Here is a 27,426-nt window from a genome sequence, read left to right on the forward strand (position 1 = left end):
TGAGGCCTGCCTCGGGGAAGATGCTGCAACAGTGCAGGCCACGGCCGCTCCTGACTCGGGTTTCTGGGTAGGAGAGGGTCAGTGAGGACGAAGCTGGGCTGTCCTGGTGGCATCCCCCTCAAGGAGAGGCCCCAGGGACGGGGCAGCAGGCACAGGAAGTCCTTGCACAAAACCTTTGGCCAAGGCTTGCTTAAGGTCCCTTCCCTTCCCACCCCCCTCCCTCTCCTTGTATACAGTTTAAACTCTCCACACTAGGTCATTCAAGCCTGGAGTCCCCAGAAAAAAAGAAGTCGCTGTTTGGGGGATGGCAGATGGTCAAGAGTTGGGACAGCTGCGATGAAGGATTAGTTGTGGGTTTTTCTCGGAGCCTCGCTACAAACTGTGTTGCCGTTCCATGTGCAAACACTATTAAATGAGAATGTTTTCTCTGGCTCCAGTCCACCTTCTCCCCACAGTTTAAGTATTGAATTTTTTTTTTTTAAACCGAAGTAGCTTAGGTTTACAGCTCACATTTAAAACTTAAAAACGTTATTTCCATCCATGTTGGCAGAAACGGGCCACTGTTGATTCCACCGGCAGTCATAATAAACCCTTTCCCACTGACAATCGAACAAATCATTTTCTGTTTGCTGCTGAGTTTGGTTCAATAAAATTTTTGTACTCTTAAAATTCCTTTAGTAAGGACTCCTAAAAGCAACATTTCCTAAGGCGGCCTCTGTGGGTGACGGCCTCAGTGGTTCTGGACCCCAGAGGTGAGCCTGACAGGTCGGTGGCAGTAATTAGAAAGCCTCAAACTCAGAAAGACATCACTGCGCTGAATATGCTGGTATATGCGACATTTCCATTAGTTGCTTTTAATTCTTTGTGTACACCCAGACCTCCCCTCAGCCCCATCCTTCCCCCCACCAAAAATCTGAACATTAACATGGGTGCAGGGGGTGCCTTTAGACCCTCCCCAGGGGGGGTCCTTGCCTGGGCTGCCTGAAAGGCCTCGGGGCTGGACAGACTCCATTGCCCCATGGTGGGCAGCCTCCGTGGGCAGAGACCTAACTGGTACCCACTGGGCTGAGTGCAGGTGGGTCAGAGGACAAGCCAGACATCTTAGCCTTGGTCTGGAAACTCCCACACAGCTTACAAATGTGCTTCTTTTTTTCCCTCCAAATGGCTGGCCAGACAAATGCTGAGCCCACGAGGTCTCAATCCAGGATTCTTCTAGGCTCTTCCAAGAAAACCCACTCAGGGAGGTACTGGGCTGAAGTTGCTGAGTGCAGCTGGGCTTTCATGTTACATTTGGAAGAATTGGCCCACCTTCTTCTTTTTTTAAAAAAATTGGTTTGGTTTCTTTTAAAATAAAAACTTAGTAACTTGGTTCCACAGCCTTCAATCAAAGCAAAGGGCTGACAGTATTGATCCCACTGTCCCCAGGGGACAGTCCCTAGGATGGGGGTAGGAGGGGCTTTCAGCTCCCAGTGGAAAGAAGCCAACCTCAGATACCGCCTGCAATGCGGGAGACCTGGGTTCAATCCCTGGGTCAGGAAGATCCCCTGGAGAAGGGAATGGCTACCCACTCCAGTACTCCGGCCTGCAGAATTCCATGGACAAGAGGAGGCTGGCAGGCTATAATCCATGGGGTCACAAAAGAGCTGGACATGACTAAGTGATTTTCAGATAGTGAACCCAAACCTCTCCCCACACCAGGCAACCCTGTGGAGACACCCTCGCCCCGAAAGTCCCTGGGGAGGCCCTGGGGGAACAGAGAAGTGGAGAGAGTCAAGCCTCCTTGCCTGTCCTCACGCAGCTGCAGAGAGCTGAAGCCTGGAGCTTCGAGGACAGTCAAGCGTCTGGGCCCAGAGCCTCCCCTGATGGGATCCTGGGGAAGGGTGTCCATGCCCAAGGCCCCCCACTCTGCTTTATATCCCCTCCATGGGACCCCGCCCCACTGGATCCCTGACTCAGGCTCTGCCAACCACCTGACCTGGGGAAACTCTCAAATCATATCTGCAGCCTGAACCCGGCATCCCAGCCTCAGATGGCTGCAGGCACCGAATGCCCGACTCACCAACCACCCGCCTCCCCATCTCAGTCAATGGCAACTCAGTCCTTCCCATGCGTCAGGCCCCAAACCTTCAGGTCGCCACCAGCCCCTCTCTTTTCTCTAATGCTCTACAGTCAACCTGTCAGCAACTGTGACTGGCCCTGTGACAAATCCATGACGGGACCACGTCTCACCATCGCCCCCTGCTATGCCCGGCGTTGCGCCTTCATCCCCCTGCCTGGATCTCTGTAGCCATGCCCCGATTGACATTCCCAATTCTCCCCCTGAGCGCTTCCAGGTTTCTCACGGTACGGCAGCAGGTAAGCTCCCTGTAAAGTGCCAGGGAGCCCAGGCTCTGCTCTGCTGCACGGCTCCCACCCCACTCAGGGCAGAAGCCCAGGGCCTTACTTACACTGTCTGTCAAGGCTGAGCCATGCCCCCTGCCAGCCACATACTTACACCACCTTCCACTCTGCCCATGCCCACGCCTCCCCTGGGCTGTGGGCTGTCCCGACGGCACAAGCACGTCCCCGCTGCTGGGCGCCGTATATGCAGCCCGCTCTGCCTGGAAGGCTCTGTCCTGAGACCCACCTCCCCAGGTCTCTGCTCTGCTGTCATGCTCTCAGTGACAGCTTCCCCGACCACCCTATTGAAAACCTCAGAAGGGCATGAAAAGCCTGGGTCGACCCAGAGGGATAAGGTGGGGAGGGAGGCGGGAGGGGGGGTCAGGATGGAAGGACACGTGCACCCATGGGTGATTCACGTCGATGGATGGCAAACACTACCACAATATTGTAAGGAAATGATCCTCCAATTAAAATAAATAAATTCAAAACAAAACGAAACACTGCAGCCTTGGGACTTCCCTGGGGGTTCACTGGTTAAGACACCACACTTCTAATGCCAGGGGTGTGATCCCTGGTGGGGGAACTAAGATTCCACATACAGCACCACCAAAAAATTAATGAAACAAACAACCCTGCAGCCTCATCTCCAAGCTTCCTTACCCCTCACTGCTTTTTCTCCATAGCAATGATCACCCTCCGAGGCCTTGTATATATTTATGCTTGTTTACCTGTGGTCTGTCTTTCCCTGTAGAATGTAGGCTCTGTGAGGACAGGTTTTTTTTTTTCTTTCTGTTTTGCTGTGCAGTGTCTCCAGCGCCCAGATCGAGGCCTAGCACGCAGTGGGTGCTCAATAAATATTTGTCGAAGACTGAGTGAAACTAGATTCCCTCTCCTTCCTTCCATATCCAACTCTGAGACTAACGGCTGAGCACACTGTCCTCAAAGGGGATCGACCGGCCACTGGAAGCCTTCGGACACGCGCAAGTATTAGGCAAAAGTCACATATCTGTTCTCCACGCTGTTGCCCCAACTCCGTTCTCAATGGGCGCCAGCAATGATGCAGGTCAGATGGCGTGCAGACCACTATGAAGAGAAGCTTAGCCTTTGTCCTCAACATCTTTGCTGGATCAGGGGATGGGGAGAAAGGAAACCAAAATGGGGGAAAGCAGAAAGGCCAGAGTAGGTTTTTATAATTACCATATTTTAGGATTATTTTTCTTATTTAAAAAATAATACTGATTTTCTGGGGGGGGAGGGGGAGCGGATTCCATGGAAAACTGTCCTTCTAACCAAAATGGTGAGAAAGGCAGGTATAAAAATGGAGAAGGAAGGTGTGAAGACGGGGAGGCAGGTGTGATCATGGGGAGGTGGGAATGACGATGGAGAGGCGGGTATGAAGATAGAGCGGCAGGTGTGAAAGGTTGGGGAGGCAGCTGTGGGCACGGGGAATGCAGGCTCACCCCTTTTTAGCTGTAGCAAGAGACGGGGGCTTCCCTTTCACTTCACAGAGAGAAGAGAAGGTTCTGAGGTATCAATAGCCTGGACTATTAGGAAAAGGAAGACAAAGAATTATGTTTTCTGAACATGGAAGGAACAGCTCTCTGGCTTCTGGGGCTAGCTGGTCTCCTCCAACTCCAGCAGGTCATCCACGTATTCCAGGACCTCTCCCTGCAAGAGCAACAGGACACCTCTGTTAGGCAGCTACCTGACCTTCACAGTGTCGGTGAGCAGAGACTGTTTCCAAGAGGCCGCTGCCACCCGCCCCCGGGGCTGGAGCAGCCTTTTCCCTGCTGCCCTCGGGCCCAGAGGATCTTACTTCTTCTGGGGGAGACATGGCTTCCACATCATGTGAACTTGGCGTCAAGTGCTCCAAGACCCCCACAGATGGCGTGTGAAGTGGGGGGCCCAGCACCTTCTGAAAGATCCTGCTTAGCACCCCCTTTGCTGTGCATCCCTCCCTCACCCTTACCCCCCTCCCAACAGCAGTTACCCCACAGGGAGACCTGTCTGTGCCCCTTCTGCCTTGATCACCAGACCATGAGCTTTTCAAGGGACCAGCACCTGGGCTCAGGTTCTTTCCCAGAGCCTGGCACACACAGGTCTCCACAAGCCTGCTAGAGGAAGGATGGATGACTGCGTGGACATGTGCTATGCTGCTGCAGCTGAAGCCACCACACTTTCTTATCTTCTTTGCATTGGCTTCTCTCCCACAACGCCCTTGGCCAACCCACAACCAAGCCCTTTACTGCAGAGAAAGAGTGACTCACCAACAAGGCCCAGCTCCCATGCCCTGGGGTCAGCCCAGGCTGACCTGCATAGCTCCTCCTTTGCCCCTCAGCTCCTTTCCCAAGAGCGCTCCCTCAGTCAGCCACTCCAGCAAATTCTAATCTATTTCTTTGTCAACTACAAATGGGCACTCGCCGTGGGCACTTGCCATCTACTACCACAAGGATTAAGTCAGGTGCTGCTACAGCTACTGACCTTCAACACTCCCTGAAAGGAGTTCAGGGCGGAGAGCAGAAATGAAGCACTCTGTGCTCTAGGAAAGACCGGCAGACCAGGGCTTCAGATACTTAAGATTTTATGAGCCCAATTCTTATATCTCTTCGTTTCTAGAAAAGCACTAAAATCCTTCATGGTGACTAAAGACTAGCAGAAAGCTTCTGTGAAAAATACGTGCTAGATTGCATGTACTCCCAGCTCACCCAATAACATTTATACTGACTGTCCCTCTTGCTTCATTAGCGCAGTTTCTCAGCCATCTGAAATGCTGTCGCCCAGGTTATAGTCCTCATTTTGCCCCCAACAAAACTTAACTCTCAACTCTAATGCTGTGCAGTTTTAAAAAGTTAATACCTTTTAGACTTTCCCAGAGCAAACAATTATCCAAACCTGAAACCTGAAACATCTTGTTGCAGTTTATAAACTTTCTGAAATGGTAACAGGGCCTCTGCCAAATTTTTAACCAGTGTGCAAACTTCCAGATGTTCTTACACACATTTCAAGCCCAGAAAGCTATGAAGAACAATACCACAGATATCAGTAGACTGTATTGATGCTTTGTTTCAAGGTAGCATTTGGTCCTTTGAAACTTTTAAGGCTTAACTAAGAATTTTATTGTGTTAGTTACAGTTTATTTCAAATAAATGATGACATGCCATCATTTGATCTATAATTTAAAAAAACAAGTCATTCTTTAGAAATTATTTCACAATTCTAAAGCCTTGACTAATAACCTAATTACTCTGGGATCTTCAGTGGAGCCCTGTTATCTTGAGAGCACCAAGTTCAAGAATCCTAGGAACTGTAAAGCCTGGAAGAAACCCGGTCAGTTCACCAGATGGTTACTTGGCAGCTGTGTGACTTTCAGTAAGTCACGCTACCTTTCTGAGTTTGTTTCCTCATCTGTGACATGCAAGAGATTTACTGTCTCATAAAGGGGCTCTTCTTGTTCTAATACTTGTGATTTTTCTAGGTCTGCTCACAGATAAACATGATCTTACGCACAGAAACTCCTGAGGAATACACACACAACAAAAAAAGATTAGAACTGATAAACAAGTTCAATAAATTTGCAAGATTACACTATCAATATACAAAAGCCAACAGTATGTCTATATACCACCAAGACACAACTAGAAACTTAAAAAAAAAAGGAAAACAGTTCCATTTACAGCAGGGCTTCCCTGGTAGCTCAGCTGGTAAAGAATCTGCCTGCAATTCAGGAGACCTGGATTTGACTCCTGGGTTGGGAAGATCTGCTGGAGAAGGAATAGGCTACCCACTCCAGTATTCTTGGGTTTCCCTGGTGGCTCAGCTGGTGAAGAATCTGCCTGCAATGCAGGAGACCTGGATTCGATCCCTGGGTTGGGAAGATCCCCTGGAGAAAGGAATGGCTACCTACTCCAGTATTCTGGCCTGGAGAATTCCATGGACTGTATAGTCCATGGGGTCACAAAGAGTCAGCCATGACCGAGCAACTTTCACTTCACTTCCATTTGAAACAGCATCCAGAATAACAAAATTTGAGAAAACTTTATTGAAAGAAGTTATTTTCCAGGCAAGACTACTGGAGTGGATTGCCAGTTCCTTCTCAACTCAGGGGTCAAACCTGGCTCTCCTGCACTGTAGGCAGATTCTTTACCACCTGAGCTACCAGGGAAGCTCCTCAAAGGAAGTTAAAGAAGACCTAAATAAAGAGAAAGCTATCCCATGTTCATAGATCAGAATATTTGATATTGTTACAATGTCAACAGTACCCAAAACAATTTTCAGATTCAGCACAATTCCTATCAAAATCCAAGCTGCTTTTGGAGAAATTGGCAAATTGATCCCATATCTCATATGGAAATGGAAGGGACCCAGAACAGCCAACACAATCTGGAAAAAGAAAATGAAGTTGGAAGACTCACGTTATCCAATGTCAAAATGTAATACAAAGCTATAGCATTTAAATCAGTGCAGTACCGAACTTCCCTGGTGGGCCAGTGGTTAAGAATCAGCCTGCTAATGCAGCAGACAAGGGTTTGATTCCTGGTCCAGGAAGACCCCACATGCTGCAGAGCAACTAAGCCTGTGCACCACAACTTATGAAGCCCACAAGCCTAGAGTCCGTGCTCCGCAGCAAGAGAAGCCCGTGCACCGCAACTAGGGTAGCCCCTGCTTGCTGCAACTCGAGAAAGCCCACACACAGCAACAAACTCAGTGCAGCCAAAATTAAATAAATAAAATCTAGAATACATACATAAATTAATGGGTTACATTGAAAAAAAAAACAATAAAAACAAAAAGTGCAGTACCAGCATAAGGATAGAAGTCTAGATCAACAGACTAGAATGGAGAGTCCAGAAAGGAATCTTCACATTTAACATTAATTGATTTTCCTATGAAGGTACCCAGACAGCTGAACAGGGAGAGTCTTTTCAATAAACGGTGCTGGAACAACAGCATTTCCACATGCAAAAAATGAAACTGGACCACTGCCTCATATCATATGGAAAATTAACAAAAAGTAGATTATAGATAAAAATGAAAGTTAAAACTATAAAAACTTTAGGAAAAAAACACAGTATATTTTAGTGATCTTGGATGAGTTTCTTAGATATGACACCAAAACACAAGTAACAAGAAAAAAATTGGTAAGTTGGGTTTCATAAACACCTAAAACATTTGAGCTTCAAGAGTAAAGTGAAGAGATAACCAACAGATTGAGAGAAAATGTTTGCAATTAATGTATCTGACAGGGGACTTTATAACCAGAATATATCAAGAACTCTCACAACTCAAAATGAAAAGACAAATAACCCAATTTGAAACTGGGCAAAGGAAAACAAAAACACTCCTCTCTTTAAAAAAAAGTGGGCAAAGGGTTTGAATAGAATCAACACTTCTCCAAAGAAATATACAAATGGTTAGTAAGCATGCGAAAAGATGCTCAACATCGTTAGTCAATAGGGAAATGGAAATGACAACCGCAATGAGGTACCACGTCACACCTACTTCACACCTATAATAAAAAGACACACACACACTCAAAGACAGACAGATGCTACAAAAGTTGATGAAGATGAAGCAGATTAGAACTTTCCTACATTGCTGGTGGGAAATGCAAAATGGGTCAGCCGCTTTGGAAACCAGTCTGGCAGTTCCTTAAGAAGATAAACACAGAGTTATCATGGGACCCAGCCATTGGACTTCAAAGTATAAGAGAATGGAAAATTCTTACCCAAACAAAAATCTGTACACAAATGTACACCGTATCATTATTCAAAGTACCAAGGAGTGGAAACAACCCAAACATCCATCAGTCAAAGAATAAACACCACGTGGCACGTTCACACAGCAGAATATTATTCAGCAATGAAAAGGAATTTTTTCATGTGACGTGATCCATGTTACAACATAGCTAAACTTGGAAAACATACTCAGTGAAAAGGAGCTAGTCACAAAAAGCAAAATCCACTTGATTCCACTCATAGGAAATGTCCAGAACAGGCAGATTCAGAGACAGAGAGAAGGTTAGTGGTTGCCAGAGGCTGGGGGCACAGGCTGTGTGGACAGAGGGGAAAGAATGTAAGGTGACGACTAATAGGTTTTGGCTTTCGTTTGGGTGAGGAAAATGTTCTCAAATCTGATAGTAGCATGAATGTACAACTTTATGAATACACTAAAAGCCACTGAACTGTACACTGTAGAAAGGAAAATTGTATGGTATGTGAGTAGTATGTCACATACCAGTTTTCTGTTCTAGAAAAATGTAACAAGGGAAACTGCTCACATCAATGCTAAATGGAAAAGCTCTGATATATAATTACCATTAGATTTATGGTGAATATATTAATATATTGGAAATATATGGAAAAACTGGAAGTATAAACACCAAAATCTCAATAGTAGTTTTGCCTTTAGATAATCAGGAACCCAATCCATCCCCATTTTCCCGAATATATTTTTCTCTACTTCTTAAACCACAGCGGCCAAGCTAGTTTGTGTCTGGCCTGTGTTCCTTCCTTTTCAGCATCCTTGTGATCTTATTCCAGGATCTGCCTCCAGAAAACCCAACCCAAGACACAAGGCATGTGCGTCACTTCCTACTCTGTAAAGCACTTCCATGTCCAAAGTGGTATTTTCTTCTTCCAACCCTGCCAGGTCAACGTTATCAGCTGCATTTTCCACAAAAGAATTGAGGCTCAGGGCAGCTAAATGCATGGCAGTGGTCCATTCAACTCATGTGAATTTGTCCACAAAAAACAAACTTCATGATGCCATTTTACTTACAGGTGCTTCACTGAAAACTGGGGCAGAGGAAAGAGCAGATGTGGAGGCTCAGGGCTCTGGGTCTGGCCGAGCAGCTTCCAGACTTTCCTGTTCCCTGGGGTTCCTCTTCTGTGAAGTGAAGGGTCAGCTGAGAATAAGCCCTCAGCTGTCTTCCAACTCTGAAGGATGGTGAGTCCTCAGCTGTCTCAGAAAGAATTCCATGGTCTGTTCCAAACACATCTCTCTAAATGCTACCCCTGCATGCATGCTCGGTCAGTCGTGTTCGACTTTTTGCGAACTGTAGCTCTCCAGCTCCTCTGTCCATGGGATTCCCCAGGCAAGAATACTGGAATGGGTTGTCATGTCCTCCTCTAGAGAATCTTCCCAACCCAGGGATTGAACCTGCATCTCTTACATCTCCTGCACTGGCAGGCAGGGTCTTTACCACGAGCGCCACCTGGGAAGCCCAAACGCTAACCCTGATGATGGCTTTGCTGTGACTAGACTGCCCCAACACAGGATGACTGCCTCATAACCAGCAGAGTCTCCATCAGTAAAGGAATTGGCTGAGTAAGACTTGATCAGGAATTTCAAGAAAATCCCAGAGAAGGATAAAATGCTTCACTCGTAAAAACACACACACACACAACTGACAGAAAAATTGGGATGTGGGTTTCCCAGAGTCTTCAGAGTGCTGAGTAATTGAATATTCTATTTTTATAAAGTTAAAAAATGAAGCTTGTTGCTCAGACACAAAAAGGAATGCAATTATGCCATTTGCAGAGACATGAATGGACGTAGAGATTTTCATACTAAGTGAAGTAAGTCAGAAAGAAAAAAACAAATATCATATATTAATTTATGTATGTGGAATCTAAAAAATGGTACAGATGAACCTATTTGCAAAGCAGAAATAGAAACACAGACATGGAGAACAAAGGTACAGACACCAAGGGGGAAAGGGCCAGGTGGGAGGAATTGGGAGGTTGAGATTGACATATATATGCTATTGAGACTACGTATAAAATAGATAGCTAATGAGAACCAGCTGTATAGCACAGGGAACTCAGTGCTCTCTGGTGACCTAAATGGGCAGGAAATCCAAAAAGGAGAGGATAAATGTATATATATGGCTGATTCACTTTGCTGTACAGCAGAAACTAACTCAACACTGTAAAGCAACTATATTCCAATACAAATTAAAAAAAAAAACGATGCCTGGGAGCTTCCCTGGTGGCTCAGTGGTAACGAATCCGCCTGCCAATGCAGGAGACATGGGTTTGATCCCTGATCCAGGAAGATCCCACATGTCATGGAACAACTAAGCCTGTGTGCCACAACTATGAAGCCCGTGCTCTAGAGCCCCAGAGCCTCCACTACTGAGCCCACTTGTCCTAGAACTCATGCTCCGATACAAGAGAGGCCACCACAGGGAGAAGCCTGCTCACCACAACTAGAGAAAAGCCGACACGGCAACGAAGGTCCAGCACAGCCTCAAATAAATAAACAAACAAATAAAACAAAAACGATGCCTGGACGGCTCCTATGACGGTGACTAGAGCATGGCTCTGAACTCTGCCAGGAAATGTGGTGCTTCAGCCTGGGTTTCCTAGAAGCCCTTCTTGTCCAGGTCAGTCCACTGACGCGTTAAAACACTCACAGAAACCGTGTTTCCCAAGGCCTCTTCTGGGTCTCATTTCAGGAATGACGGGGCCTCCCAGTGATTTTTAACAAAGATGTAAGGAATATTTTGTCTCAGTCAGTCGTGTGCTAAACATGAAAGCTCACCTCATCGTCATCCATGAGATTTTCCTTAGCAAAGTCATACAGCTCTTTCTGGAGCATGGTCACGTTAAAGAACTGGACTGCTTCCTGTTCAGACACAAACAGAACAGTGTATACAACCAACCACTTAACAGGAAAACTGGGGTGCAGAGGGAACAAGGGGTTGGGGTTTCTCTGGTGAGGGAATGATGAAAATATGCAAAATTAAATAGTGGCAACAGCCACACAGCGCTGTGAATACGCAAAAACCTCTGAATTGTGCACTCAGAATGCATGAGCTTTCAACTATATGAATTATATCTCAATTTGAAAAACAGTGGCCAATCCCAAGTGAATGAAAGAGAAATGTATGTGTGTGTGTCTGAACAGTGAGGTTGAAGGAAGATGTATGTACAGCAAACCAGGACAGCCAGCACAAATCTCAATGAAAATACAACTTAAGGGCACATGAGAAAAGATCCTCTGAAAGTGATAAATAATCCACAAGTTTCCCTGAACATGTGCAAAACTGTGTGTGTGCATCAAAAGAATGAAATGATGATCCATCCATAAACAACCCTGCCATAGAGTTATTAATTATGAAAAAAATATACATATATGGTATGAGAGTAACAAGGGAAGCATTCATGATGAAATTCTTACAACACACAAAGCAAGTTGTAAAACAGTATGTAGGACCCCATTTTTATAAAAATAAAGAATTACATGCTGCATATACGCCAAACATACAGCTTTACCACAGCATGAGACAGAGAAAACATAAAATCAAGAGGCAGTGTCAATTCCTAACTGAAATGTTTCTGCAATGCTTGAAATTTCAGGAGAGTGTGCGGATTTAGAAAAGAGAACAAAGGGGTAAAGTGTTAAAAGACGAAAAAGCGACAGAAGCAAGTTGAGATTCCCTTGCTTCTGAAATAGCCCTTCTCTTCAGGTGCCAAGCTGTCTCCCGGAAGTGCCAAGCTGTCTCCCGGAAGTGGGATAAAAACGAGAGCGGAAACGCGATGGCCGGTGCGCCGGCGCTCACCGGTCTGGGCTGGAAATGCTCGTCCGCCAGCGCCCACTTGTCCCTGTGGTACTGATAGTACACCAGGTTCTGCTGCATGACCTTGTCGCTCTGGTCAAAGAGCAGGTAGCTGACCGCACAGGGTGCCGCATTCTTCAGGTCGTTCACTGCGGGCGGAAGAGAAAAAACAGGAACAGGAAGTCAGCCAGCCTCTCAGAAGAACGGTTCTCCGGGGAAGAACAGCTTCCAGGAGAAAAAGATCACCAAGCCCCCTCTCCAAGCCCCTCCGACGGAACTCCTGCAATGACGATAAAACCCCCCAAACTCAGGAATGAACAGGCCGTAGACAGGATCTCCAGGGAAAAGTGGAATCCATTTGTGAAAACGACAGAAGTTCCTCGGTACACAGAGGCCAAGGCAGAAGTAACGAATCAGTCCCCGTCGGGCCACCGTGACCTGGGCTGGTGTCACATCCCTGGGGCCTGAGCAGGCCTGCGTCTGGAGGCTCAACTCTCACGGGTCTGACGGAGGATGTGCAAGCAAATGAGCCCCCCCTTGGACCTGTACTGCCCGCTCCCCTCTGGATGGGACCACAATCTCCAAAGCCAGGCAGGCCCACAAAAAGCCACAAGAAGCCCAGGGCACCCAAAGATCTGTGGATCCTCCCGGGGTTGGAAGAGCTTCATAAAGTCACCTGGTCTCCCCTCCTCGCGTCCTGGTGCTGGGTTCCCACCTCCACCCTCCTTCCTGAGAGTCGCCCCCACTTACGGAGGAGGTGCTCCCTCAGCAGAGCGGTTTTCCAGGTGCTGAGATTTCTCCATGGGGGGAAAGGGAAAGGGAAGAAGGAATGAAACACCGTACCCTGGGCGTTTCTTCTGGCACATTCCTCTCTCCTTGACAACCCAGGAACAGGACTTCCCTAAGGCTCTGTCTGCCCAGGTAACCAGATCTGGGTGTGAAGTCAGATCTGTCACCTTGTGGCTTTTTCCCATAACTACAACTTTAAAACCCCCACTTAAGGCCATTTCCTGTTCATCAACCCTGCAAGGACTGGAAATGACACCTACCTTCAAGAAATGTACTGCAAAAATGAAAAAATGAAAAAATATTCAACACTGGGCCGACTTTCAAAACGCCAACTTCAAAAGGTAAATTTCATTCATACTGTTTTTTTAGAAGTAATGGAAAAGCTGCTCCACATGACTCAGTTCAGTTCAGTCACTCAGTCATGTCTGAGTCTTTGCGACCCCATGGACTGCAGCGTGTCTGGCTTCCCTATCCATCATCAACTCCCGGAGACTGCTCAGACTCATGACTACTATTATATGTATGTGACATATATCCATATGACTACTATTAGAGAAATGCAAATCAAAAATGCAAGGAGGAATCACCCCACACCCGTCAGCATGGCCATCCGCAAATGGTCTGTATACAGACAACAAACGCAGAGGCAGAGTGCAGCAAAGGGAATCCTCCAACCAGGTTGTTGCGAATGTAAATTGGGTATCAGCCACTCTGGAGAACAGTGTGGAAGTTCATTAAACAAACTAACGACAGAGCTAGCATATGATTGGGCCACCCCAGTCCTGGGCATGTAACTGGAGAAAACCAGAATTCTAAGAGACAAGCGCACCCCAGCACTTAGTGCAGCCCTGATTACAACAGGCAAGACAGGGAAGTCACCACAGTGTCCATCGACAGATGACCAGAAAAAGAAGACATGCCACATGTTTACAACAGAATATTACTCAGCCATACAAAGGATGAAATGATGCCACTGGCAGCCACACTGACAGACCCAGACATGATCAGACCAAGTGAAGTAAGTCAGACTGGGAAAGACAAATGGTATAGAGATCACTTAGATTTGGAATCTAGAAAATAATAATTCATTTATGCAACAAAAGGAGACTCACAGAGTTGGAAAACAAACTTATGATCCACAAAGGGGAAATTAGGGCAGAAGAGATGAATTAGGAGGTTAAGATTAACAGATGCACTCTTTTATATATAATAAACAGATAATCAAGAGGGACCTACTATACACCACAGGGAACTCCGTGAAACACGCTGTAAAACTACCGGGAAAGGATCTGAAAAACAATACATCCATGTGTGTGCATAACTGAACCAATTTGCTGTACAGCTCCAACAAACACTATAGTATAAATCAGTTCTATTTCAGTTATATTTAAAGTTTTTAAAAATTACATAAAAAAAGCAATGCCTACCATATTGCCCTCAGGGCATGGGGACCTGGGCAGGTGTCACATCCTTGCACCCTGAGAGGCTTGGGTCTCAAGACTGGACTCTCATGGGGCTGAGGGAGCTGGGGACTACATGCCATCAAAGCAGAGCCCCTTGCACCTGTAAGGACTGGTCCCCTCTGGATGGGACCACAATCTCCAGATGCAGGTGGGCCCTTCAGAAGCTACATGAAGCCCGGAGCATCCAAAGACTGGTGGGCCCTCAGGCTGGAAGAGCTTCCAGAAGCTAGCAGGTCTCCTGGACGTGTCCTGGTGAGGGAACTCAGCACCAACCTTGGACGACATCACCCTCAGCAGAGTGGTTTTGCAGGGGCTGGGATTTGTCTGTGGGGAGAAGGGGTAAAGGAACGAGACACAGGCCCCTGGGCCTTCGTCCTGGCACCTTCTGCTCCCTTGACAACCCAGGAATTGACTGGCTTTCCTGAGGTTTTGGCTGCCCAGGTGATCAGACCTGGGTGTGAGGAAGTGCTGCCGCCTTGTGGCTGATTCTCATCACTACAACTTTAAAACCAAGGTTTATGGACACTTCGCCTTCAATAACCCTGCTGGGCTGCAAATGACACCTGCCCTCGAGAAATGCCCGAGGGTAGGCCACAGGAGAAAAAGTCAAAACAAGGTCGACTTTCAAGAAGCCTGCTTCAAAATGTAAATTTCACTCATACTGTTTGAAACGAAGTATGAAAAAGATGCTCTCAATGGCTATTACTAGACAAATGTCAATCAGAACTACAAGGAGGTATTAACTTGCACCAGTCAGAATGGTCATCAGGAAAATGTCTACAAACGTAAATGCGGAGACAGGGTGGAGCAAAGGAAGCCCTCCTACAATGTTCTTGTGAATTTAAATCTCCAGGAACTCTGGAGAACATCATGAGGTCTTTCAAAACTACTGAATAAAAACAGAGTGGGCATATGATTTGGCCACCCCACTCCTGTACAAGTGGAGAAAACGGAATTTCAAAAAACACGTGCATCCCAACATTCGGTGCAGCACTGCTTACAACACCCAGGAATGGAAGCCACAGCAGTGCCCATCGTTAGATGAACAGAAAACGATGTGGCCCATGTATACAATGGAGTAGTACTCAGCCATAAGGAAGGATGAAATGATGCCGTTGGCAGCCACCTGGATGGACCTAGACACCTGGATGGTGCTAGACACCTGGATGGACCTAACTCGGACTGAGAAAGACAAATATTGTATGAGATCACTTACAGTTGGAACCCCAAAACTGATACAAATAATTTATGTAGCACAAGCAGACTCACAGGTTCAGAACCAATGTATGATTCTATAAGGGGAAACTGGAGTGGGAGGAGGTTAGGATTGACAGATACACTCTCATATACATAATATAGAAAATTAAAAAGGACCTCCTGAACAGCACAGGGAATTGTGAAACACGCTAACAACCCAGAAGGGAAAAGGATCCAAAACACAATACATCTATGTGTGTGCATCATGGAACCAATTTGCTGGACACCTCAAACAACATTCTCCTTGACAACCCAAGAACTGACTTTCCTGACGCTGTGGTTGCCCAGGTGACCAGACCTGCACATGAAGTGGTGCTGCCTCCTTGTGGTCATTTCTCTTTACTACAACTTTAAAACAAGCTTTTATGCGCACTGTTAAGTGGGCTTTAGGAAGCATCACTACGAACAAAGCTACTGGAGGTGATGGAATTCCAGTGAAGCTACTTCAAATCCTAAAAGATGATGCTGTGAAAGTGCTGCACTCAATATGCCAGCAAATCTGGAAATCTCAGCAGTGGCCATAGGACTGGAAAAGGTCAGTTTTCATTCCAGTCCCAAAGAAAGAACGCCAAAGAGTGTTCAAACTACAACTCAATTGCACTCATTTTACACGCTAGCAAAGTAATAGTCAAAATTCTCCAAGCCAGGCTTCAACAGTATGTGAACTGAGAACTTCCAGATATTCAAGCTGGATTTAGAAAAGGCAGAGGAACCAGAGATCAAATTGCCAACATCCGTTGGATCACAGAAAAAAACAAGAGAGTTCCAGAAAAACATCTATTTCTGCTTCATGGACTACGCCAAAGCCTTTGACTGTACGGATCACAACAAACTGGAAAATCCTTCAAGAGACGGGAATACCAAACCACCTCACCTGCCTCCTGAGAAATCTGTATGCAGGTTGAGAAGCAACAGTTAGAACCAGACATGGAACACAGACTGGTTCCAAATTGGGAAAAGAGTATGTCAAAGCTATATTGTCACCCTGCTTATTTAACTTCTATGCAGAGTACATCATACAAAATGCCGGTCTGGATGAAGCACAAGCTGGAATCAAGATTTCCGGGAGAAATATCAATAACCTCAGATATACAGATGAAACCACCCTTATGGCAGAAAGTGAAGAGGAACTAAAGAGCCTCTTGATGAAAGTGAAAGAGGAGACTGAAAAAACTGACTTAAATCTCAACATTCAAAAAACTAAGATCATGGCATCCAGTCCCATCACTTCATGGCAAACAGATAGGGAAACAATGGAAACAGTGAAAGACTTAATTTTGGGGGACTCCAAAATCACTGCAGATGGTAACTGCAGCCATGAAATTAAAAGATGCTTGCTCCTTGGAAGAAAAGCTATGACCAACCTAGACAGCGTATTAAAAAGCAGAGACATTACTTTGCTGACAAAGGTCCGTCTAGTCAAAGCTATGGCTTTTCCAGTAGTCATGGATGGATGTGAGAGTTGGACCATAAAGAAAGCTGAGTGCTGAAGAATTAATGCTTTTGAACTGTGGTATTGGAGAAGACTCTTGAGAGTCCCTTGGACTGCAAGAGGCTCAAACAAGTCAATCCTAAAGAAAATCCACTCTGAATATTCATTGGAAGGACTGATGCTGAAGCTGAAGCTCCAATCCTTTGGCCACCTGATGCAAAGAACTGACTCACTGGAAAAGACCCTGATGCTGGGAAAGGCTGAAGGCAGGAGGAGAAGGGGACGACAGAGGACAAGATGGTCGGATGGCATCACTGACTTGATGGACATGAGTCTGAGCAAGCTCCGGAAGTTGGTGATAGACAGGGAAGCCTGGCGTGCTGCAGTCCATGGAGTCGCAGAGAATTGGACATGACTGAGCAACTGAACTGAACTTGCCTTCAAAACTCCTGCAGGGCTGGAAATAACACCTGCCTTCAAGAAATGCCCCAGGGAAGGTCAGGAAAAAAAAATTTCAAATAGGGCCAACTTTTAAGAAGCCAATTTAAAGATGTAAATTTCAATCACACTGTTTGAAAAGACAAAACAGAAAAACAGTAGTAAAAGTGCCCCACAAAGCTATTATTAGAAAAATGCAAATCAGAACTGCAAGAAAGTAACAGCTCAAACCAGTCAGAATGGCCATCAGCAAAACATCTATAAACCGTAAATGTGGAGACGGGGTGGAGCAAAGGGAACCCTCCTAAGCTCTGGAGAACAGTGTGGAGGTTCTTTTAAAACTGAAAATAAAGCAGGGAAAAGGATCCATGCCACTCCTGGGAGTATAATCTGAGAAAACTAAATTTCAAAAGACACACGCACCCCAGCGTTCAGTGCAGCACTGCTTACAACTCACGCATGGAAGCCAGTGCAGCGTCCATCGACAGGCGAACAGAAAACGCTGTGGCACGCGTGTACGATGGAATGTCACTCGTCGACAGGCGAACAGAAAACGCTGTGGCACGTGTGTACAACGGAATGTCACTCAGCCAAAGAGAGACAGCGACACACTAGGAGCCACGTGGATGGACCCAGACGCGCTCATCTGCAGTGAAGTCAGTCAGACTGAGAAGTACACGTGTCATGTGAGACTATCTACAGGTGGAATCTGAAAACTGACACAGATGAATTCACATATGCAGAACAAAGACACTCACAGAGTTACAAATCAGGGCAGGAGGGATGAATTAGGAGGCTGGGATCAACATATATACTCTCATATACATGAAACAGATAATCTAGAAGGACCTATTATATAGCACAACTGTGCTCAACACTCTGTAATATAAGGGAAGAGGATCAAAAAAAAGAAAAAATCCACAACTGAATCAAGATGCTGTATACCTAAAACATATCCAATAGTAAAATTCTATTCCATCTAAGATAAAATATTTAAAAACCCAGTGCCTGCCATATTCCCCTAGGGCCTGGGGGACCTGAGCAGGCTAGGGTCTGAAGACTGGACTCTCGGGGGGCTGAGGGAGCTGGGAGCTGTGTGGCAGCAAAGCAGCATCCCTTGGATCTGCAGTCCCTGGAATCCTATCCATTAGACCATAATCTCCAGATCCAGGCGGCTCATTAAAAGCCACAGGAAACGAAGTGCTCCTAAAGACTGGTGAGCTCTTCAAGAGCTTGGAAAAGTCACCTGGTCCCTCCCCATGTCCTGGGGTTCCTACCACCAGCGTCCGATGACAGCACCCTTAGCGCTGCGGTTTTTCAGGGGCTGGGATTTCTCCGTGGGGTAAAAGGGTTAGGGAAGAAGGAATGAAACACAAGCGCTGGGAGTTTCTTCCGGCACATTCCGCTCTCCTTGACAACTCGGGAAGGCGACTTTTCTGAGGCTCTGGCTGCCCAGGTAAACCAGACCTGGGTGTGAAGAAGTGCTGCCTCCTTGTGGCCGGTTCTTTTTACTACAGCTTTAAAACACCCTGCGGGGCTGCAAATGACACCTGCCTTCAAGCAATGCCCTGGGGTAGATCACGGGGAAAAAAGTCAAAACAAGGTCTACTTTCAAGAAGCCTGCTTTGAAATGTAAATTTCACTCTTACTGTTTGAAACAATAACGTATGAAAAAGACGCAATGCTCTAAACTAGACAAATGTGAATCACGGAGGTACCAACACACACCAGTCAGGATAGCGATCAGCAAAACATCCACAAACAGTAAATTCAGAGACTGGGTGGAGCAAAGAGAACCTTCCTATAAGGTCTTGTGAATGTGAATTGGTAACAGGAACTCTGGAGAACACCGTGAGGTTCTTTCAAAACTATTGAATAAAAATAGAGCGGGCATATGATTTGGCCACCCCACTCCTGGGTGTACAAGTGGAGAAAACTGAATTTCAGAAGACACGTGCACCCCAACATTCAGTGCAGCACTGCTTACAACATCCCAGGGATGGAAGCCTCCACAGTGTCCATCGTTAGCAGGAAATGACGTGGCCCATGTACACAATGGAATATTATTCAGCCATAAGAAAGGAGAGACGGTGAAGGACAGCGAAGCCTGGTGTGCTGAAGTCCACAGAGGCACGAAGGGTCGGACACGACCGAGCGACAGAACAATAAGGAAGGATGAAATGATGCCGCTGGCAGACATCTGGATGGGCCTAGCCATGATCACACGGAGTGAAGTAACTTGGACTGAGAAAGATGAGTATCGTATGAGATCACTTACAGTCGGAACCCAAAAACTGGCAGAAATGAATTCATTTATGTAACACAAGGAGATTCACAGAGTTTCAAAACAAACATGACTTCCAAAGCGCAAATTAGGGTGGGAAGGATGAACTAGGAGGTTGGGATTAATAGATACACTCTCATATACGTGACACAGAGGGTCAAAAAGGACTTCCTGGATAGCCGAGGAAATTGTGCAACACTCTAACAACCCTCAAGGGAAAAGGATCCAAAAAACAATACATCTATGTGTATGTGTACCAGTGAGTCAAGTTGCTGTACACCTCAAACACAACGCTGTAAGTCCACATAAACTAACATTACATAAAAAGCAAAAGCAGGGCCCACCATACTGCCCTCAGGCCGTGGGGCCCGGGCTGGTGTCACATCCCCGCAGCCTGAGAGGCTTGTGTCTCAAGACTGGCCTCCCACGGGGCTGAGGGAGCCGGGGACTACGTGTCGTCAAAGCAGCGCCCCTTGGACCTGTAGGGCCTGGTCCCCTCCAGATGGGACCACGAGCTCCAGATGCAGGCAGGCTCTTCAGAAGCTACGTGAAGCCCAGGGCACCCAACGACTGGTGGAACTTCTGGGCTGAAGGAGCTTGCTAACCGGTCTCTTGCACGTGTCCTGGTGAGGGAACTCGGTACCAGTCTCAGGTGACAGCACCCTCGGCAGAGTGGTTTTGCAGGGGGCTGGGATTTCTCCGTGGGGTGAAGGGTAAGCAGGGGTAGAATGAAAGAGACACAGCCCCTGGGCATTTCTTCTCCCACACGGCGCTCTCCTTGACAAGCCAGGAACAGGCTTTCCTGAGGCTGTGCCTGCCCAGGGGACCAGACGGGGCGTGACATAGTGCTGCCACCTTGTGGCCTCGTCCCACAACTACAACTCATTTAATTTAAAGAAACCTTGCGTGGGGACCCTTTCTATTCACTAACCCTGTGGGGCTGGAAACGACACTTGCCCTCAAGAAATGGTGGCTCGAGGATAAAGCATCTGCCTGCAGTGCAGGAGACCCGGGTTCGATCCCTGGGTTGGGAAGATCCCCTGGAGAAGGCAGTGACCTGTGGTGCCTGGCGAATCCCATGGACAGAGGAGCCTGGCAGGCTACAGTCCACAGAGTTGCAAAGAGTCTGGACAAGACTGAAAGACTTCACTTTCTTTCTTTCTTTCTCAAGAAATGACCTGGGGTAGGGCAAAAAAAATCAAAACATGGCCAACTTTCAAAAAGCCAATTTCAAGAGGTACCTTTCACTCAGATGGTTAAAAAAAAAAAAAAAAAAACAGTGGAAAAGATGCTCCACAAGGCTATTGTTAGAAAAATGCAAGTATGACCTGCAAGGAGATATCACTTCACACCAGTCAGAATGGCCATCAGCAAAACGTCTAGAAACAATAAACGTGGAGGTAGCACGGGACACAGAAAACCCTCCTACGCTGCTGTCTGGGATGTAAATTAGTAAGAGGCACTCTGGAGAACAGGATGGAGTTTCTTCAAAAACCTAAAAACAGAGCTGGCATATGATCCCACCACCCCACTCCTGCACGAATAACCGAAGAAAACCAGAATTCTGAAAGACTCATGCACCCCTATGCTTAGTGCAGCCCTGTTCACAACAGCCAAGACATGGAAGCCATCACAGTGTCCATCGGCAGACGAGCAGAAAAGAAGATGCGGCTCAAGCACACAATGGAATATTACTCGGCCATAAAAAAGGGCGAAATGGTGCCACTGGTAGCCACATGGATGGACCCAGACACGATCAAAATAGTGAAGGAGGTCTGACTGAGAAACACCAACGTCGCGTGATTGCTTACAGTCAGAATCTAAAAATTCACACAAACGAATTAATTTGTGCAACACAGACTCAGAGTTAAAAAACAAGCGTATGATTCCCAAAGAAGCAATTGGGGCGGTAGTGATGGTTAGGGTGTTGGGATTAACAGATACAAGAAAAGGGCCTACTGTACAGCACACAGGCGCCTGCCCGACATCTGTAACATCTTATACAGGGAAAGGGTCTGGAGAACAGCATAACTGAGTCGAGTTGCTATACAGCAAAAGCACAACACTGTCAATCTAAAAAAAAAGCAGTGCTTACCACATCCCCTCAGGCCTTGGGGCCCTGGGCTGGCGCCACTTCCCTGGGGCCTGAGCAGGCTTTGGTCTCAAGGTTGACTTCTCATGGGGCTGAAGGAGCTGGGGAGGATGAGCCAAAGAGACCTTCGGACCTGTGGTGCCAAGTCTGCCTCAGATGGGACCACAATCCAGATTCAGCCAGCCCCTTGAAAAGCTGTTCCAGGTCCAGTGCACCCAAAGACTGGTGGACCGCTGGGCTGGAAGAGCGTGAAAAAGTCTCCACGTGAACTGGTGGCTGGTTCCTGACTCCAGCCTCCTTCAGTTAGTCGTCCCACCTCTGGACAACCGCACCCTCAGCCTAGCCCTTTGGCAGGGGCTGGGATTTCTTCGTAATGGGACAGGTCAGTGGGAAAAAGGAATGAGACACAAGCCTCAGGCCATTTCTTCTCCTATATTCAGCTCTCCTCGACAACCCAGGAAAACTGGTTTAAGGCTCCGGATGCTCAGGTAACCAGACCTGAGTATGAAGAAGTGCTGCCCCCTTCTGGCCACTTCCCATAACTACAACTTTAAAACCCTTGCTTACAGACACTTCCTGGGCTTCCCTGGTGGCTCAGAGGATAAAAATATCTGCCTGCAAGGCAGGAGACTGGGGTTCGATTCCTGGGTTGGGAAGATCTGCTGGGGGAGGGAATGACAACCCACTCCAGTATTCTTGCCTGGAGAATTCTATGGACAGAGGAATCCGACAGGCTACAGTCCACGTGGTTGCAAAGAGTCAGACACGACTGAGCAACTCACACACACACATGGACACTTGCTATTCACAAGTCTGTGGGGCTGGAAATGACATCTGCCCGCAAGAAGTGTCCTGGTGTGGGTCTCGGGAAAGGAATTCAAAACAGGGCTGACTTTCAAGAAGCCAATTTTAAGAGTTACATTTCTCTCACAGTGCTTATTCATATTCCCGAAAACAAAGATTTCTTGCAGAGCAGCAATAAATGCTGAAAATCTCGTTTTTTTAGCTCCTTTGTCCTTGTCAGTTTCTGATAAGCTCGGTGGTGTTTAGAGCAAGTAAAGGTTTCAGAGGCGTGACCAGTGAGTTGCCAGAGCCTGGACGTGTCCAGTACAGTGCTGAACTCCAGTGTTCTGGCGTGTTGCCACTGAACCCAGCCTGCTCAGTGGTTGGAAGAGCCAAGTTTCAATGTCCATCACAATTAGCTCAGTGAAGTGCTGGCACAGCCTCTCATGAAAATGAAACAAAAACACCAGCTGTATTTTCATCCAACAGAACATGTAGAAACTAAACCCAAGATCGGCAATGTGTTGATAAATGTTTGAATTGGGTGATAGTCACCCCTAGTCCATTGGGCTTCCCTGGTAAAGAACCTACCTGCCAATACAGGAGAGACAATAGACCAGGTTTGATCCCTGGGTCAGGAAGACCCCCTGGAGGGGAGCATGGCAACCCACTCCAGAATTCTGCTTGAGAATCCCATGGACAGAGGAGCCTGGCAGGCTACAGTCCACAGGGTCACAGAGAGTCAGACACGACTGAAGCAACTTAGGACGCACCCCCTAGTTTATTATACCATCCTTTCTAATATGTTTTTCAATCTTCAGAAAAAAAAAGTACATAATTTTCTGTAATTCTCATTAAAATAAGATTTTTCCGAGTGTGGATAAATATAAGCCAGTAGTTAAATCTGGGGTCGGGTGAGAGGGAGCAGGGAGATTAGCATGGGTGGCGTGCTTGATGTTTTTCTGTATATCTCTGTGATGTTTAGTTTATTGCACTAAACCTATACTACAAGCCTTTTTAGGGAAAAAAACAAAACAAAACCAGTTACCTTAAACCAAGTACTTATTTTTAAAAAGAAGGCTCTTCATAAGCAAAGACATTGTCCTGTAGAAGACTGCCCCTCCACACTAGAATGCAGTCAACAGATATTTGCTGGAACATGCTGTGAACTCGGTGCTGCCCGGTAGGGAAGCGTGTCCACACATTACACAGAAGTAGACTCTTGTCCTCGCTGCTAAAGAATCCTTTACCAGACAGTTTATGCCAGGCTGACAGTGGCAGATAAACTCACCCTTCCCTCCACGAAAGGGGCACGAGAAAGACACCTCTCTAAAACAGTCCTCGGCCTCCTGCTAGTCTCAGAAATGTCCCAACCAGGGGCCATTTCGGGCCGTTTCTTTGCACATTTAGATGGCGTTCAGGCTGGTGAAGATCAGGTTCACTGCTGAGAGAGGCAGTTACCTTCCTTCAGAAAAACATGGTGTAAATGTCAGTATCAGAGACTTTTTAGGAACAAAGGAATCATCTTGATTAGCAGTTAGTTAAAAAATTAAAATAGAGAAAGAGAGAGGGAATGAAGCAAAATTTTTCTCTTTCCTTTTTTCCCCTTTTTTGACCTTCCGCAGGCAAGGCCTCTGGTGTGTCCTGGAGAGGAGACGAGGTGGGATTACCAGGTAGGTGGACAGGTGTCTTCTGTGGGCAGAGGGAACTCCGAAAAGAACAAGATGCTCACAGTGGGGGAGGAGGGCTGTGGAAGCCAAAGTCACCTGTCAGTCCTCCAAGACATCCCTGAGGCCCCATGACCAGCCACCCGAGTCTGAAAGACAGCCTCAGGGAAGCTAGCCAGACTCCTGCCCACAGACCAGATATATCATCAGGAGAGCAGAGTCTTCCCCGTAGCAAATGACCCTAGCAACGTCCCATGCTCATCACTGAACCGCCAGGGCACACACTGCTCAAGCAAGTGGCCCCCGGCAATCTTGGTTACAGGGAAAGAAGGGAAGGCAGGAAATTGGGGCTTTGAAGTCTGAATTCCTCTCTATCCCCCATGTGAGCCCTTTGTCCGTCTGGAAGGTTCTGATTGAGAAACTCCAAGTTCAAAGCAGGATCAACTGCAATGATCTTAGGGTTAAGAGTCTGAAAAGGTCAATGGTGTGGAGGAAGGGAAATAATGATATATACAGTGGTGGGGGTTTAATCGCTCAGTTGTGTCCGACTCTTCTGCAACCCCATGGACCATAGCCCGCTAGGCTCCTCTAAGTCCGTGGGATTTCCCAGGCAAGAATACCAGAGTGGGTTGCCATTTCCTCCTCCAGGGAATCTTTCCCACTCAGGGATAGAAACTGCATCTCTTGCCTCTCCTGCATTGCAGACAAATTTTTTACCACTGAGCTATCAGGGAAGCCATTGGGAATTTCTAAAAGGAATTCCCTTGCAGTCCAGTGGTTAGGACTCCACATTTCCACTACAGGGTGTTCCATTCCTGATCAGGGAACTAGGATCCTGCAAGCTGCATGGAGCAGTCAAAAAAAAAAAAAAAGATTAATAAACAAAAACACCAGTTATATAGAGTTTGCCCTGTGCCAGTGTGTGAATTCCATAAGCATTCCACTTCTACCAACTCATTTAATCCCCAAGACAATCTTATAAGGTTAGTACTCTCCACTGAGGTGGAAGCTGAGTCTTAGTACCTTACCCAGACTGCCTAGAAGATGAGTACTTACATTTATAGTAAGCGAACTGCAAATAATGATACATGGTGGCCACAAATTTCTCCACCGGATATCCTCCTATGACGGGGGTGAGGTTCTCCTCACACTGCATTTTGCATTCCAGGACCTCCACATAATGATCTGAAAGAAGACACAGATTTTCAGGCAATGCATTCATTATTTTCTTTATGCCACTTCTGCCCCACCCCCAAAACAATTAAGGCCAAAATGATCATGATAAAATGATAAAAGTAAAATATTTGCACCACTTATGACAAAGGGCCAAAATCTTTAATACATGAAGCATGCTAAATCAATAGGAAAAAGACAAATGCTCGCTATAAAAATAGCCAAAAAGATGCTAACAGAAATTATAAAAGGGGCTAATAAATGTTGTGAAAAGACCTTACCTTCTGTGTAATTAAGAAATCCTAAAATAATGTAAGCTATTAAATTGGCAAAATGTTTAAAAGTTGACAACACCCAGTGTTAGGGAGAGAATATCAAGATTCACAGTCTCATATTTTGTTGGTAGGAGCAAAAAAGGAACAATTTTTCTGGAGAACAATTTGACAAAATTTATCAAAGTTAAAATACACATATTCTCTAACCCAGTAGTCTCCTTCTGGGAAAATTTTCTTTAGACTTGGGCACACATAAGCAAACAAACTTGAAAGTAACCCAAATGCCAATCAGTAGGATGGTGATTAAGAAGTTATGGTACATAGAAACAACAGAATCCACACAGGTTTTAAAAGAGTCAGTTCAGTCACTCGGTCGTGTCCAACTCTTTGGGACCCCATAAATCGCAGCACGCCAGGCCTCCCTGTCCATCACCAACTCCCGGAGTTCAACCAAACTCATGTCCATCGAGTCGGTGATGCCATCCAGAAATCTCATCCTCTGTCGTCCCCTTCTCCTCCTGCCCCCAATCCCTCCCAGCATCAGGGTCTTTTCCAGTGAGTCAGCTCTCTGCATGAGGTGGCCAAATACAGTCACATAGAAAGATGTGGAAGACTACATTTCCCAGCCACCCTTGCAGTTCAGCTGGGGCCATATGACTAACTGAGCCAATGAAATGTGGACAGTTAACAACTGATGGATACTACTTCTGGGGCTGGTCCCTAAATCCAGCGTGGTCCTCAGCCCTTCCCTTTTCTCCTTTCAGAGTCCAGCATGATGGTACACATTTTGCCAGCAAGACTGTGGAGGAGCAGGCGCTCTCCCTGGTTGGTAAGAATACAAAACAGTACCTTAAAATACCAAATAATTTACTGAAACATTCACCCTGAACCATCAATCCCACTGATGCTGACTTTGCAAACACATTTCCATACTTAGCAAACAACAACAACAACAACAAAAGAAACCCACTAAGAGTCCCCAGTACAGCAGTAGATGTGATAGCAAAAGACTGAAAGAAAGTGAAAGTCGCTCAGTCGTGTTCGACTCTCTGCGACCCCGTGGGGCTATACAGTCCATGGGATTCTCCAGGCCAGAGTACTGGAGTGGGTAGTCTTTCCCTTCTCCAGGGGATCTTCCCAACCCAGGGATTGAACTCAGGTCTCCCGCATTATAGGTGGATTCTTTACCAGCTGAGCCACCAGGGAAGCCCAAGCAAAAGATTGGAGCCGCCCAAACGTCTACCAGACGGTTGAATAAACAGCAGCACACTCCTCCCCGGACCCCCAACGGAGCCCTCAGCAGTATGAGAAGAATGACACAATCTCTACCTGCTAGTTAGGATACACTGTTAAGTGGAAAAAGCATAAAACAGAATAGTGTGTAACGTAGGGTATGTATTCTGTATGGAAGAAGCAGGCACAAAAATAAAGGGGAAAGTGGTTTTATAGTCACATAACCTTTATAGGAAAAAAAAGATTCAGGCAAGAATTCTCAACACTGTGCTCAATCAGTGCATGGTCAGGGGTGAGGGGATGGAGAATATAGAGAATCTAATGGATAGCAAGTTGTCCTAGTCTGGAAGCATCTGTCCGTGAATTATTAATTTCAATAGTAACTATACTGGGGAACTGGAAAGCACTTCTCTTTCTAGTCAGGACCTAACTGAGAAAGCAGGAGACATTTTTCACATTATATCCCTTCGTCTTTCACATGCGATAGTATGCACTTATATTAACTATCAAAAATAAAGTTTGAGATTAAGTATTAATCCAGGGTAACCCCCTCAGGTGAGACACTATTTCATGGGTTAAGAGGTGAGACCACAGTC

General features: G+C 46.4%; 1 protein-coding gene across 1 annotated transcript in view; it reads right to left on the reverse strand.

Moving 5' to 3' along the window:
• Positions 1-231: 231 nt before the first annotated feature.
• Positions 232-27,426, reverse strand: part of CRTAP (cartilage associated protein) — a 39,597-nt gene continuing 12,402 nt past the window's right edge. Inside the window, exons 4-7 of the mRNA XM_052635443.1 lie at positions 25,206-25,334; positions 11,948-12,093; positions 10,927-11,010; positions 232-4,050 (exon numbers count right to left, since the gene is read on the reverse strand). Of these exons, the coding sequence (XP_052491403.1) occupies positions 3,997-4,050; positions 10,927-11,010; positions 11,948-12,093; positions 25,206-25,334 (413 nt within the window). The 3' untranslated portion in view covers positions 232-3,996. The remainder of the gene's footprint in view (positions 4,051-10,926; positions 11,011-11,947; positions 12,094-25,205; positions 25,335-27,426) is intronic.

The sequence above is a fragment of the Budorcas taxicolor genome, chromosome 1 (assembly GCF_023091745.1).
Source record: "Budorcas taxicolor isolate Tak-1 chromosome 1, Takin1.1, whole genome shotgun sequence".
NCBI classification, from domain to species: Eukaryota; Metazoa; Chordata; class Mammalia; order Artiodactyla; family Bovidae; genus Budorcas; species Budorcas taxicolor.